Source organism: Anguilla anguilla, chromosome 2 (assembly GCF_013347855.1).
Source record: "Anguilla anguilla isolate fAngAng1 chromosome 2, fAngAng1.pri, whole genome shotgun sequence".
Lineage (NCBI taxonomy): Eukaryota > Metazoa > Chordata > Actinopteri > Anguilliformes > Anguillidae > Anguilla > Anguilla anguilla.
In genome coordinates, this window is record NC_049202.1 from 28029434 (window position 1) to 28045882 (window position 16449).

General features: G+C 38.6%; 1 protein-coding gene across 2 annotated transcripts in view; it reads right to left on the reverse strand.

The window, feature by feature from the left end:
- Nucleotides 1–270: 270 nt before the first annotated feature.
- The window catches only part of jupa (junction plakoglobin a), a 64414-nt gene continuing 48235 nt past the window's right edge, over nt 271–16449 (reverse strand). For both annotated transcript variants that reach the window (XM_035407195.1, XM_035407196.1), the window contains 8 exons: nt 13564–13902; nt 12225–12380; nt 11700–11819; nt 10780–10930; nt 10330–10451; nt 10103–10145; nt 6152–6290; nt 271–2558 (listed from right to left, as the gene is read on the reverse strand). In XM_035407195.1, coding sequence (XP_035263086.1) covers nt 6163–6290; nt 10103–10145; nt 10330–10451; nt 10780–10930; nt 11700–11819; nt 12225–12380; nt 13564–13902 — 1059 coding nt within the window. In that variant the 3' untranslated portion in view covers nt 271–2558; nt 6152–6162. The remainder of the gene's footprint in view (nt 2559–6151; nt 6291–10102; nt 10146–10329; nt 10452–10779; nt 10931–11699; nt 11820–12224; nt 12381–13563; nt 13903–16449) is intronic.

Below are 16449 nucleotides of genomic sequence, written 5' to 3' on the forward strand. Positions count from 1 at the left end.
CAGTTCTCTGTAAAAAGCGCAATACAAATAAAATTGAATTGAATTTAAAAAGGATACATGCTAAAGAAACAAGTCTGTTTTTCTCTCAAAAAAACTGGTACAGCGCTAGACTTTTGAAACAATTCACACTTGGCTCATAGTAAAAGAAATATAAATTACATAAACATAAAAGAAACAACAGAAATGCAATCTACCTTTCAGTCCCTTGGTGCTGTAGTATTTAGTACATTCCAATAACCTGCTTTTAAAAAATAAAACACAAGCATCTTGTGTAGTTAATATAATTTTTATTAATTTTTGAAAAAAGTTACAAACTAAAAATTCTCTGTAAAAACACAAATTTAATGTTATAGAATTGATTGGAGATATGTTAATCATTGATGTGGGCCAATGAACAACAGGTCTAGGATTGCACATTGTTGAAAATCAGAATTGTGTGATTTGTGTGAATTATGCAAAAATGATTGTATTGCAAGTATAGAGGCAGTGAAGCATATAGCCTAGACAACAGTTAAAAATGACACTGCCAGTGAGGGAGACCAAAAGCAAACATTAAGAACTTTAGTGTCATTGTTTTCCAAACTTCCACCAATTAAACAAAAAATAAAAGCAAAAAGCTACATGATTATTGTCACAAAATAAATCTCTTTGGCATAGATCCCCCAAACCTGTCCCCTAAAAAGACATATCCCCTTAATGCTCAAAAACACAATTTTATAACAATATGCATCATCATCATCATTTTCGTTAAAACAATAGTTATGAATATTCAAACATTCTAAACCAGGATTGCATACATCACAGCACAAAGAGTAGTGAGATTGGTTACATTTGTCCAGTGTGTTCACCAGGGGTTGACTTATCTGAGTCAGCGAGCTAAACCGTTTTTTGGTTTTTCAAGAATGCAAACAATATCAGCCAGGTTTGTGCAATTAAACCAAACTATGAGATTGAAGGGCTGGGTTTAGAGGGCGATTCCGGAGACCAGGGGATGTATTCACAAAACATCTTCTCCTAGAGTTCTCCTAAGTGGCACTTAAAGTTCCAAGCTAAGATGAATTCACAAAGCTGCTGAGACCAACTTTTTCAAAGGAAAGGGGGAAACTCCTAAACTAAGAGAAAGGGCAGGGTTGACCATGCTATTGGTGACATCCAGTTTCATGAAAGAACTTGCTATGCCCACGTAGATTGGTTGATAAAGGCATAGCAAGTTCTTTCATGAAACTGGATGTGTCTGTGTCGGCAAATACATTAAATATATTCTGTAGCGGGAGGTACAAATCATATTGCCATATTAAAATGGATTTTTAAATATAAACGTAGGCCAAGTGTTTCTGATTTAACATGAAATCAAAAATATACTGACTAGTCAAATATACATTCGGCTAATTGTCAGTCTCTTACATGTCTGGCAGCTTGTAAAATAATTTGCGGATATGCATTTAAACAACCTGCTAATTAGTGTGCTAGAATAACCATGGCTGACAGCAACAAGTGTGATGCTACACTGCCCTACCTACAAATGAAAGCGAAAACCGAACTGGATACAAGAATAGCATTTACTTCTTGCCCAAGTTGTTCATGAAAGGAAGGATATTATTAAAGGAAAATTTAGAGTCAGGGTCACTTAAAAAGCAAAGAAAGAAGCACCGGAACATATATTCTACCATATTAATGTGGCTTTTCCATTTCTGTCCACTCGACTATAATCAGAATACACTCCCAATTCAGTAGATACCTTTATAAACGTTCAATGTAATTAAATATTTATAAAACACTGACCCCATAACGGGGTGGATTGCCCACAGCAGCCATTTTTAGGACTGTTTTGGTCTTAGTGATTTAGGAGTCCTCTGGACTACCCCTAATTTTTCGATTTTGGGTGCTGGTTCAGTGCTAAAACGCTCTGTGCATTACTCTTAGATCAAAAGCTTAGGAGTCCTAAGTTAGGACTGGCATGGCAATTATTTTTTAGTTTCTCCTAAATTGGCAAGTTAGGAGTTACTTTTATTCTAAAGATGTTTTGTGAATACAGGCCCAGGTCTATTGGGGGAATTCACACCCACTCTGCATTAACTGGACAGTGCTGCCCACATAGAGAGGGCAGTGGATCTGTGATTGTAACCACACCTCATGCCCTTTTTGCACCACCACCTTTTACTGCTAGCAAAAATTTCCTGTAATGAAAATGAACAAAACCCACTCTGAAATATGAAATATCACACATTATATAAAAAATAAAGTTTTTTTCTTACATTTTTTTAACAATATTTTAAACATTTTTTAAGGGCACTAAAAAAACTAAAAATGAAGCAAGTTAAAAAAGTAGTTAAGGAATAAAGTATTTGTAAAACAAAGCATATTAAAAAGGTAAAGCTTTTTTATTTCAATGTTTTTTATAAGGAAACATGGTTGAAAAAAATAAGTACTTGTATATATGTATTTGTCAATTGTTTAACAGTCCCCATCCCCTCTACCTAACTTATTTTTTTTACATGATGTGATCCATGTCTTCTCTTAAGCCTTCCACCAGCTCTCTCCCTCTTCATTCTTTCCAACTGTAAAAGAATATTCATCAAAATGTAATTCCCAACTTACCACCAATTTTGGCCACAAGTTTGTTTCTGCTTGCTTTCTTGCATGTAACCGAGCCCCCCACCAACTAGAGGTCGATACCTTTCTTGCCACACAAGCCACAAACAATTACCCAGATTGCAAAAACCCCAAGTATCCATCTTGATATACTAATTTACACTAATTAAGCACAGACAATGTCAAACAGAGATGTTTACAATTGACACCTTACGCATGGACATGCAGCAGAATTTCAAAGTGTTGCAGAGGGGATGTTAATAATTTAAGGGTTCAAGAAGTTCAAGTTTAACTCCATTTAACTGTTCAAACAAAATGTTCAATATTGCATGCTTATCAAAGATATCAGACCTCACAACAAGCAAGTATGTCATTTTTGACTCATAAAATACATTTAAGTCTATGGGCTGCATTCACTTACATTGATTTCTGGGTCACGAGGACCGAAGAAACGAGAATGGATAAAATAAGTGACTGGAAGGAGTGCAGAAGTGGGTTTGTGTCTATGCTAATTCAGCAGTTCTGAAACTGGGTCCTGAGGGACCACTGTGCATGCAGGTTCTCATTGCAACAGAAATTGCAATCCCAGAATTTTATCAAGCCACTATTTTTTCTTAATTTGTCCCCTCACTGAACTGGAAGTAGTAGCAGTCTCCGATAAGGCAAATGAACAAAGAGCATTCAATCACTCCATTTTGTGCACATGATAGGGGTAAATAGGAATTGAGATGTCCATAGTTTTATATTTCTCCCAATATTTTGTTTATCAAACACAGACATGTAAATTGAGAACATCGCCTAAAGATTTTACAGTGCGTCAGAGAATGTGTGATATATGGGGTTTGGTTCAAGGTTTGAAGTCTTCATTCGTTGATCAAAGAGAGCCATTACAGCAATCTTCCCAACCGAGTGGTTGTCTTGGTGCAACACAACACAATCCTGAAGTGTATATGTGCTGTGACTGGTCGGAGTAATGTGGGTGTTAGCGAAAGGATGTCCACAACTCTGATTGGCTGGACTAGACTCAGTGGGAGGGAAAAAAAAATATATATATTTTTTGCAAATCGTGCAGTGAGGATTGTCTCAAAAATACACAAATAAAGCAAGCAACAGGCAATGCACTACTGTGAATCAGCTGCATTTATCTGTGAATTGGCTATATTTATTTGTGGATCGGCTACATTTATTCGTAGATCAGTTACATTTATTTGTGGATCAGCTACATTTATTTGTGGATCAGCTGCATTTATTTGTTCATCAACTACACTTATTTGTGGATCCGTTGTATTAATTTTTGATCAGCTACATTTATTTACTTTTGAGACAATAAGACCTCCATAATGATAGATTAATGTTTAAATTATGTTTGCATTGCAAACTCTGCTACGATCATAGTTTAGCTAGTGGTCGACACTGCAGTTTGGCTATACTTTGAACACATACTGAAATTTGATGCTACTAAGTAATGTTAGCTGACAAATATTATCTTTACCTATGTCAATAGGAATATAGCTAAATAGCAAGACAATGCTTCATCCGCGTATTTGTTTGGTTATGTTGGCTGAAAGCTGTTTTTTTAAGTTACACAAAGAACAAATCCAATTTTTGACTGTTTGATAAGAGAAGAATAAAACTAATATAGTGCATCAAGAGAGTTGGACCTTCTTATCTAAATGTTACTTTACACATTTGCCACAATTTTCATTTATATGGCTCACTAAAGCTGATATTTCCTATCCAAGTGCTCAAGTAAGTTAGTTTTTCCTGAATCTATTTGGCTCATAATCCAGTTACCTCAGAAGAAAAGCATTTCTCTTCTGTTAAGTACGATATGGCAGACTATTCTGAAAGGTACTGGGAAATTAAAAATACTTCTTTATCTACCAAATGGTTGGCCTAGTTTTAGGGGCCAGGTCTCCACATTTTCCACAATTAAGAAGCAGATTATAGGCAGATTATAAACTATAGCATAATCTCTGTTCAACTAAAAAAACAATCAGAATGACATGCTATGCATGCAGTGTCCAACCTCACAGCATACTGTATGATAACATTTAAAATTACAGGGCTCTAACTACCCAACTGCTTCCTGTTGCTATTTTTTTTGTTGGAAGTGGTGGGAAATCCTTGAAGGTAGTGATGTAACATTCAACTTTTACAGAAATAACTCAATATCTAATATTAGTAATAACAAAATAAGTAGTCATATTTTTTTTTAAAAGATAAATAAACTAAAAGTGAAAAATTGTGAAAGTTGTTCACAGTTAAAAGGAAAATTCAAGGTTCTAACCTTTGTACTTCAATTGACTATATTTAATTGTTTAATTGTCTATTTTGTCATTGATTGACATGAGAAACATGTACATATGAAGTTACATCTGTCTGGATGGACAGCATTGGTTCATCATTTTGTATCATTTTGTCTTTTTAAGTAAGAACTATTTCCTCAGCTTTATTCCAGAATTTAGCCAGTAACATTGCATTCCTATTTTAGTAGTAATTCCTATTGCAGTCCTATTTTATTCTAATCCAAATCATTTTCATTGCCAAGCTCAGAGCTACACCTTGGTGAAACCTGGAATTGCGTTTAATGGGAAGGTAGTCATGTCAAGTCAGAAACTTGAAAGCTGACTGACAGAAATGTGGTTTCTTTTGAAATTTAATCAGACATGTAATACATTTGGGGTTTGTCCGCAACTTCTTTGAATGTACAATTCATTGGCTTTTCTGTTGGCATCTGCTGAGCCAATACGCACTATTCATTTAAAATCTGTAAGGAGTAATTTACAGCAGCAAGGTACATTTGTTCCCTGAAGAACACATGAAAAATGTAAAACATAATTATTGGTCTTATCTGTTGATTTGACCATGACCAGATATTCTGTAAGTTGTCTTGATCAGTTTTTCATTTAGATTTTATGTAAAATAGCGATCTGCAGCACATACATCTGTTAAAGCTGTCTAGCTGGTGGAATTGCCCTGATGTCTATTACATGCTTTTTTATAAATTCATGTAATTGGGATGCTCTACATTTTACAGCGAAATATTTGCATTATAAATGCATCTACTAAATCCTGAACGATATCCAGTCACTGCTTAAAGATGTCTTTACCCCTACTGATAGATGATCCCACCCCTCTGGGTTGATCTGAGATGATAATGCTTTGAAGTAGGTTGTCAGTCTTCTAGAACTCCATTGCTTTCAATTACCAAAATTACTCCTTAAAGGTTAATTGATGTTTTTTAAATTGTTAGTCTATCAGTCTAAATCAGTCGCAGTGTACCAGGTAATTTCTGTTTGCACATGTAACAGAGTGTCAGCTTATATGTAGGACTGGTGGCCCTATATATAAGCTGACATTCTGAAAGACTTATGCACCTTGTGCATTGTTGTTTTTAACTAATTTAAATAACTTAAGATATATGTTACTGCCAGCCAAAAGTCATCAAGAAATCTGTAAGAAAGAGATCTTTCTAAGAGAGTTTTCCTATATGTATGTGTGTGTGAGTTTTACTGCAAGAATTCGCCCTATGCCTGTGTGTGCTTACAATACTGACCATTTGTTTTGCTAGTAATGCTGTCTACGCTGGTCATAACCCATTTCAGGGTAGTCTTCATGCATATCTGCCTCCATTGGACCACCATTCATGGGCATACCCTCCGCATAGCCATAGGGAGGATAGGCAACATCAAGATCTGTGACGGGCAGAAACAGACAGTGGTCAAATACAGGAAATGTTATTGTATCTCACAGCAATGCAATTCTGAATTACTTACCTCACCCATGATCCTTGTACTACTTTTTAGTAGTACTAAGTACTATCTAACTTTTTAACATATGCAATTTTTAAAATAATTTATTTTTTTTATTTAAAAAATAAGACATCCACAGAGCTTGCAGAGAGATGCAGAGTAGAAGTGTTGTTTTTTCTCAAAATACTTGACTGAATTTGACAAATTTCAAATTTCTTATGGTCCATGACATTTTGTGCCTATGTCTGTCTGTGACATCAGATATTGGGTTTACCACCTCCAACAAAAATCCTGAGCCAATAGCACACCAAACTTTCTCTCATAGGAAACTGCACAGCTGGTTGCAGTGAAGAAATGGCTGACTTCTTTTTTACGAAGTCAAGAGGTCAAGTTTCTCACCAAGTTTCATGATGTTCAGCCTGTTAAATGGCTGTTGATGACCGATTGACTGATGGTGACCATGTTTTTCAAGTGATCTTTTGTTCAATAGAAAAATAGGGCTTTCACAGAGATACAGCATATAAAATTTCAGCCTGATTTCAACTGTTGAAGAGGTATAGGCATTTAAATTAAGCTTGTTCGCTTTTTGGGAGAGAGGTGGCAAAATATGCACACAATGAAAAATGTTTTTATTTTTTAACAACAAAAACAACAGGGTTCCAGCAGCTTCATTGCTTGGACTTCTAATAAAAGTTTTGCTGCGTTTATCAAACAGTGACAAAATGACAATGTAAAAAGATATCATCTAAACCAGTGGTTGTCAACCTCGGTCCTGGGGGCCCACTTTGTATGCTGGTTTTCATTCCAACCACAATTGCAATCCCGGAATTGTAACAAGCTATTATTTTTCCTTAATCAGGTGCTTCTCATGTCAGAGGGATTATTTGCCCACTTATGCCACCTTGTGTCAGAAATAGCTATGAATGCCATAAAGAATTAAAGTCCCATATTCATATTGTGCTATATTGTTGACGATTACGTAAAGAAGTTAAAAAAACTTTTTAACTAATCAAAATAAAGACTGAGGCAAATCATTAGGTCCCTAATTGGGGAAAGTGTGGACACCTGGCCACTAAATCTAATCATTTGATAGATAACGAAGAATTCAAAAAACAAAGAAAATGATAAGGAGTCAAACCTGTATTGTGATTAGTTTAAGGGAAATATTATGCACTTAAGCACGTGTGTTCAGCAACCTAATTGGAGCCTATTAATTCCCCTTGTTCATTTGATCCGTTAAAAATGTTACCTCTTTTTAAGTGGTTGTTTGCAATCACTTAAAAAGCAACACAATAACACAATGGGATTTCATTATTCATGCCATGCATAGCAATTTCTGACATAATGTGGCTTAAGAGGGTAAATAATTCCTCTTAACATGAAAAACACCTAATTAAGAAAAATGAACAGCTTGTTAAAATTCTGAGATTGCAGTTGTGGTTGGAACGAAAACCAGCATACACAGTGGACCAAGGTTGAGAACCACTGATCTAAACCAATGGAATGCATTCTTTATCTAGAAATGATTGGGTAAAATTCTATTTGGAACAATGCCAAAGATGCAAAGATGCCTGAAAATGCTCGGATTCCTTTTTCCATTTGGAACTTTTTGGAATTCATTTTTCCTAGAACAGATGATCAAAATCCAGAAAGATCCTGGAAAACCCTGGACAGGTGGCAACCCCACTATGATCCCATTAGTCAGATAGACCCCTGACAGGCTAACGTAATTTGCACATTTGCTGTATTTTCCTAAATTATTACTTTAGAGCTGCATAGTACATGTATGTAAACATAGCTGTTTGCTGATGCTAGCTAGTTCTAGTGTAGCCCTACTCAGACTTGAAATAGCAGTTGTGTTGTGCAGAATGGAGAAAATAAGCTAGCTAGCATAGTAGTGGATGTTGAATTTTCCAACCCATTCTGCAACATTAGCCTAAGCAGTGATAGCTAGCCTAGCTGTTGTGTTGTGCCGTTGCTTTGCAATAATATATTGGAAAGTTGCTGTATAAATATAGTATTAATTAGTTGTCCAATGTAAGACAAATCGCTTGACATTTTGGATGCTACAGTAGCCAGCTTCCCATAAAACTACGTTCAGCGCTAAACAAGCACCGCGCACAGACACAAAGGTTGTGAGAGCCTGGCGGCCACTCACAGGGACAAAGATTTCCCAACAAAAGCAACTAGTGAGGCGATGTCATGCTTTGGGTTGGGATTGCAGTTTTCCATCAACCGTATTTGGGGTTTTAAATTGCCTATTGCACCTATAAAATCATGCTTACATTTTTCTTTATTCGATTCAATTTCGAGCCAAGAATAGATTGAGGGAAACAGAACTGTTCAATATGTATTTGTAGCTGTGAAGTATGGACAGTGAAAGACAGAACATTGTGCACAAGCAGGCACAAAGAAAAGGGAAAACAGTGAAGGGAATGAGAGAGAGGGGGAGAAACACAGATGCAGACCAACTGCTGAGCAGTTAATAGCATTGGAAATGACACATATGATCATAGGAAACTGATACACTTAAGCATCAAGAAATCAAATCCTGTCCCAGTGAGGACAGTGTAAGTTGTTCAGAGTACAGGTGACAGGTGTCAATCAGTTCTATGGATATGGTCCAAAGCCATTATACAAAAGCCCCCACAACCAGCCCCCCCCCCCCCTGTGTGAATATGTGTACATGTGTGGCCATTATGAGATAGAAGTTCACATGATATTGGTAAAATGCTAATTTGATGATTTGAGTGCCCTTACACATTCCTTGCTGTCATTCGATAAATACTGCCTGATGAAAATGCAATGACAGTGCACTTTACCCAGATAATGGAGAAGCATTCCTCACCCTATATGTCTCCTGACTTTCTTCTCCACATTTCTTGATAACAGAATATCTCAATATTCTGAGCTGCATTACACTCTGTTAAAGGATATATTAATGATGTGCTAGAGCAGGGCTACCCAACCCTCTTCCTGGAGATCTACTATCCTGTAGGTTTTCATTTCAACTCTCATTTGGCACAGCTGATTCTACTAATTAGATCTCTAGCTGTTGAATGAGGTGTGCTTTGTTAGGACTGGAGTCAAAACCTACAGGATGGTAAATTTCCAGCAATAGAGCAGCCCTGTGCTAGAATTGTTCATTGGTCTTTTCATGGTCCAGTTATCTAGATGAGTACATTAGCCCACATGTTTGCTCTGCCATTCATCAGTGCATTTCAGTGCTCAGGTTTCTACAAGCACAGTTTGCCAGTGAAGAAACGGAATAATTCCACTGGTATAAACATAGTTGTGGTGTGGGGATGGCTGGTTTAAGCAGCCACACCTGCCCTGGGTCAAGCTAATTAGACCTGGCCAATTGGATAATTGGTTAAGAATTAGATAATTGGCCAGGCTAATTGGACCCAGGAACAGGAGTGGCTGCACCTGTGCGTAGTGAGGTAATCACTGCACACAGGTTAAATCTGCCATCCCCACCCACATCAGGAGCTCTCTGTCATGACAGGGTTTTTACATCTGCTCATTTGGCGTTACCATCTTGCCAAACCCTCGTGGAATAAATGTGGACTGTTTTAACATCATCTCCCTGTGTCTCTGTGCTGGGGGGCCCCAAGAAAAGCCACTTCGGTGGCCTGTGGCAGGCGTGTTTGCCACAATAGTGGAGTAAGAAAATTCAGCAAAATAAAGCATGGCGTTATGTGCCTCTGTGCTTTGGAAGATGCATTTGTAGAGATCACTGGGGTGATACGTACCATCCTGCAGGTATTCAGGCTCCATGGATATGGTGTTGTGGGCCTGGAGAAAGCAATTCAGCAAAAGTGAACCTCCTATAGCTCTACAAGACCACGGTTCATGACAAAATTTATAAAAAATATTGTTGGAATCCTTGTATATACTGTGAGAATATCAGTCATGCAAAGGATGATCATAAGTACAGTGCAGAAGTAAATCTTCAAAGGGGACATTAAAGAACGCTCACCAACTCCCAGGCAACTGGGTCATGCTTGAAGAGGGAATGTGTCAGCTCTACTGACACACGCTTCCTGTAGTCTGAATTTTTATCCTCAGAGATGCGGAACAGGACAGCCGCAGCATACGTAGCTGTGGGGGAGAAAAGATACTTCCAGTCTTTTATTCAGAAAATAAAGCTTGTGCAGTAAGGGGAATGGTCTAAATCACTAAATCACCAGTCTGCTGAACCTCACACTCCCATACTCTTTTGTCACCCTCACTCACTCCTCTATAATTATTCACTCATGTATTCTACTCTTAGCCTATTTACCATTTGAACTGCTACTATCCAGTAAGTCACTCTCATTCAGTTTCCCTTCTACCTTTTTCCACCTTCATTTGTCCCTCATTCCCTCTAATCTTATCCTATTACCCCTCCCCTCTCTTTCTTCCATTCCTCTTGTTCATGTCTCCTCACCAATGCCTTCGTTGCTAGAGTGCAGTAGCTCCATCAGTGGTGCAGAGGCACCCTCAGCGTCGATTAACTCAGCAGAGTGCTTGTCAAGAGCCAGCTCACATAGGACACCCGCAGACACACGCTTCACATTCTCAATAGGAGAGTAGAGGAGCTGGAAAGAGGGGGGTAGAGTCAGATCTTTATTGATACTAGAGTTAGTAGACACAGAATGAGGATGATGAGAAATCCTAATTAATTTGAGTCCTGATTTATAACCAATTTGTCCTGTGTCCCAACAGATGAACAATAATTTAAAAATATGATATCATCACATTGTGGAACTTTCTTCTAGCCATACATCAACATCAGCAATGAGTGTTCTTACACACAGATTTCAAGTTGTTTGTCAATACAATGAGTGGTGATCGACACACTAAATAATAAAATTAGCAACAAAATAACTATTGTCATTTAAAGTAAAGGCTACAAAATAAATTTTAAGGCCTTTCTACAACTAAAGCAGATTGAGAGTCACAGGAAAATAACACAATAAGCGTACATTAAAAATTTTATATTGTTAAAAGCTGGAGGCCAGAGCCTATAATTAGTTGCTTTTTATCAACAGAATAGGCCAATGTATTTGAGTTTTAGGTTGTGCTGTACACATTTTTGCAGTTTCAATAAAATTTCTAGAAGAAATTGTATTGAACACACTCGCCGCCTCCACCCTCCCAACCCATAAGGCCTGAGCCCTGATTCACTTGGTGTCTCAAATGAAGAACACTGAGTCCCTGTTCATCAAAACTATAATTAAAGACAGAAACTGAAACAGACACACAAGCACCTGAAGTTGCTCATGTTTCTTTCCATTTAAAAGTCAGGACATAACTGACACTTCCTTATTATGACATGGCTGTGCAAACCAGCAATGCTGTTGTTACCTGCACAAAGAGAGGGATGGTCTGCATGTTGGCAATTTCGCTCCTGTTAATAGGGTCCCGGGCCATGATGTGCAGGGCACCAGTGCAGCCCTCCACTATCTCCTCCATCCTTACACCATCCTGTGAGAGAGGGTCAGAGCAGGATAGTCCAGTTATGAGCATGTGCCGAGACTGAAATGGGAGTTATAGAGGCATTAGGAAGGGTTTATTTCCAATGGTTTTCAGTCCATCTGGAGTCTTGATTGTTTAAGTCAAGTGTTTCTGAATGGAAATGTAAGGACTTTCGGACTAAAAATGCCCATCCTCATTACTATTCCTCTTTGACTTGCATCATACCATGAAATTACATGGTATGTAAACAATACCACTAACCTATGTGTTTTATACACAAAATCGCTTCTAAAATGACTACGTGTCAGAGCACTGCTGGTTATTTTGCAGTACTTATTCATGAATGTAATACATTTTTCATTGGACTCTTATTCCTCTGACACTAATTTGTTATGGAGACAAGGGTTGAATAACCTGGTAAGTCTGTTGGGTGCTGGAAGTCGCGTGCCTCTGGGCATCCTGATGGGCTTTCAGCAGCAAATTGACCAGTCGGGGGATGGCGCCTGCATCCCTCAGGGGGCCCTGATTATCTGGGCACAGTGCCAGGTTACGGATCAATCCAACTGTAGCCTGGAGGTAGGGGTGGGGGGGACCAGGAGATATCAGAACAATGACATTTAGTTCCATATCATAGCATTAATTTGTACGCTTCTTGGAACCAAACACTCTTTAAAATTTATGTGCTTATCACCATTTACAGAATGGTATAGAAATGTAATGACGTATCTACTGGAACTAATCATACATAGTATATCACAGTTTAACTGATTTTGGATATTGTTTCAAGAAGCAAACCACAGCATGTTGTCTTTAGAGTTGTCAAATGATGGTTCAATATTCTAATGCTATTCGAACTGTAAAAAAAAAAATCTTGTGAAAACTAACTTTTGAATGAGAGAAAAAACTGCAGCGTGTCCTTATTGCAACTGTTTTCCTTTTAACTTGGGTTGTGTTGAACCAAAAATAAATCTTGCATTTAAGCCCCTCATCTGTTGAAAACGGAAGTTGTGGTACTTTAATTTTCTCGCATCTTGTTGAAATTGGCTTGTCTAAAATTAAAAATTCCGGCCATAGAGGAGGCCTCGTTAATTTGTCATAATACATCAAATCTAACTGCAGAATGATTGCTAGTCCCTAGTGGCTCAATTATCTCTATGCTACAAATTCTGTCACATTTTCCTTGTCCTGTCATCATTTCCCAGTTAATAGCAGGGTAATTGAAGTCACCCATAATAATAGTTCCACAATTTCTGGCAAGCTTTTTTTTCCAAAGAGCGTTGAGTTCACACTACTGTCCGAAGCAGGCGGTCGGTAACACACTCCTACTGTAAGGCCCTTTCCATGTTTCCCTATGAGCTTTACCCAGATATCCTCACAAGGCACAAGCTGGTCAATTTCTGGAATTTTCTGCACATTAAAATTTTCTTTTACATAGAGAGTTACACTCCCACCTCTCTTACTGGATCTATCCTTCCTAATGAGTTTGTACCCTTCTATATTACATTTATCCCCATCCTCATCCCCAAGCCATGTCTCTGTAATCCCAACTATGTCACAACCCCCCCTATTCAGAGCAGCCTCGAGTTCCAAAAATGTATTTTTTATACTTCTATCATTTAAACAAAGACATTTCAGATTATTACTTCTACACATTCCTAATACAGTATTGAAAGAAATGTTTCGGATTACTTTTTGCATCTTGTGCAATTTGCCTTTCAAAGAGCCTCTTGGCTTCCTGTAGTCCTTTTCTCACCTTGATGACAGGCCAGTAGTATGGTTGGTTGAGCAGCTTGACTATGGCTGGGATGCCATAGTGGTGGCGCACAGCATTCTGCGCCAGCTCAGCATCGGGGTGACGGCTAGTGAGGTGGCGCAGGGCACAGACAGCTGGCTCAGCAACATCCTCCTTCTCACCGGCCCGCAGAACAGCATGGATCAGTGCCTCAACCCCATTGCTCTGTGTCACCAAGGTTTTATTACGGCTGTTGTTGCAGGTCAGATTGGACAGGATGCCTGTGGCGCAAGTCAGCATGTTGACATCATCCGAGCCCAACTGGCTAACAAGCATCTGCAGCAGCCCATCCAGGCCATCCTACGGCAGGGAAAGACAAAGAGTGGTAAAGGGAGGACATAAAAGTATGTTAGAAGTTGTGGGGCAGAGCACAGGCAGCGAGAAGGTATAAAACTGAGAATGACAATTTTCTAAAATAGAGCATTTCATTGTTTTATTAAGATGCTTTTTTCCCAAAGACATGTGAAAGTTTTTTTTGAAAGGTTTTTAAAAAGGTGATTGCAACATCACCATTTTTCTGAAAGTAATTTGGAAATAACACTGTCATTAGATTTTGTAACTTAACAATTTGTCAGTACATCAACAGGCACTATGCTGGACATTCTGGTCAGGTTATACCAAAATAAAACGAAGGCCAGGGTGTCACTAGCTGCGGTTACATGCACACTTTTTTTCATTCTGATTGAAATCATTCCGATTGAAGATTTTGGGTCAACTGTTTACACAGGATGTGATCTAATACGGTCTGGTGTTTACATGCACCGATGCATTTAATCAGAACAGCTGTGTGACATGCGCAAAAGTGATGAATGCGTATGTGTTGATCAGTGGAGAGAAACGTACGCCACGACGCATTTACGTTAAGACGGTGGGCATGCGCAAAAAGAACGCAGCCAGAAAATAATCCGTTTCATCATTTACATGGTACCATTTTTCTGGTACCAGGGGCGACATAGCTCAGGAGGTAAGACCGATTGTCTGGCAGTCGGAGGGTTGCCGGTTCAAACCCCGCCCTGGGCATGTCGAAGTGTCCTTGAGCAAGACACCTAACCCCTAACCCCTAACTGCTCTGGCGAATGAGAGGCATCCATTGTAAAGCGCTTTGGATAAAAGCGCTATATAAATGCAGTCCATTTACTCTTTTGATCGGTTTATGAAAAGGTTTAAACTACCCCTCTGCAACCGACTGAAATTTCAATTGGTTTGGTCCTGTTTATTCTGATTGAGGTGTTTATATGGAGCATTTTAATTCTGCTTGGGCTTTTAAACCGATTAGGCTCCATGTAAACCCAGCTGACTTTGTAAATTTGTTATCTGTTGCCTGATCTGGTCTCAAGGTAGCTCACCAATATAATAGCCAAAGCGGTCTCTCCCAAAAAGATCTCAAAACGCTTAATATTTAATTTCACCATAATGCTCACTAGGAGAGAGGTTTAATTTACCTATAACCCTACAGAAATTGTACTGTAGATCGACCTGAACCCTTAATAATATATACATATATATACCTGTGTGTGTGTATATATATATATATATATATATATATATATATATATATACAGTGAGAACCATAATTCATTGGACATTTTTTGTTATTTTGGTTCTGTACTCTAGCACTTTGAGTTTGAAAGGATACAATGACAATGAGGTTGAAGTGCAGACTGTCAGCTTTAATTTGAGGGTATTTTCATCCATATCGGATGAACTGATTAGAAATGACAGCACCTTTTGTACATGGTCCCCCCATTTTAAGGTATTACAAGTATTTGTTGAATTGGCTTCACAGATGTGTTTCGTTAGGCAGGTGTATTCATTTGTGTCGTTAGTAAATGCAGAAGAGAGCTGTTAATGTCTAGTCTTGATTCTAGACTTTGCAATTGCCTTTGGAGATTGTTGTTGGGGTGTGACAACATGAGGAAGACAGCAGTGTCGATGCAAATTAAGCTAGCCGTCATAAGGCTCAGAAATTAAAATCAATCAATCAGGAACATTGCAAGAACCCTGGGCATGCCCAAGCCAACTGTTTGGTTCATCATTAACAAGAAAAAAACAACTGGTGAACTCAATTATGTCAAAAGACCCGGTAGACCGAGGAATACCACTGTAGTGGATGACCGGAGAATACTCTCTATGGTGAAGAAAACCCCCCTGACAACAGTCCAAAAGATCAAAAACACTCTCCTGGATGCAGGCGTAGATGTGTCAAAGTCTACCATACGTATAAGACTACACCAGCAGGACTACGGAGGGTACACTACAAGATGCAAACCACTGATAAGCCTGAAGAACAGAAAGGCGAGATTACAGTTTGCTAAAAAGCAACTAAAAGAGCCCCAAGAGTTCTGGAACAAAGTCTTGTGGACAGATGAGACAAAGATTAACATGTACCAGAGTGATGGAAAGAGGAAAGTGTGGAGAAAAAAAGGAAATGCCCATGATCCAAAGCATACCACCTCATCCGTGAAACATGGTGGAGGGGGTGTTATGGCTTGGGCCTGTATGGCTGCCAGTGGAACGGGCTCACTTGTCTTCATCAATGATGTGATTGCAGACAGAAGTAGAACAATGAATTCTGAAGTCTACAGAAATATTTTATCCGCTCAGATAAAACCAAATGAATCCAAACTCATTGGACAGCACTTCATCATGCAACAAGACAATGACCCGAAACATAGTGCTAGAGCAACAAAGGGGATTTTGACGGCCAAAAAGTGGAAAATCCTTGACTGGCCGAGTCAATCACCGGATCTGAATCCAATTGAACATGCATTTTACATGCTGAAGAGGAGACTGAAGGCAAAAAGTCCCCGAACCAAGCAGGAACTGAAGATGGCTGCAGTACAGGCC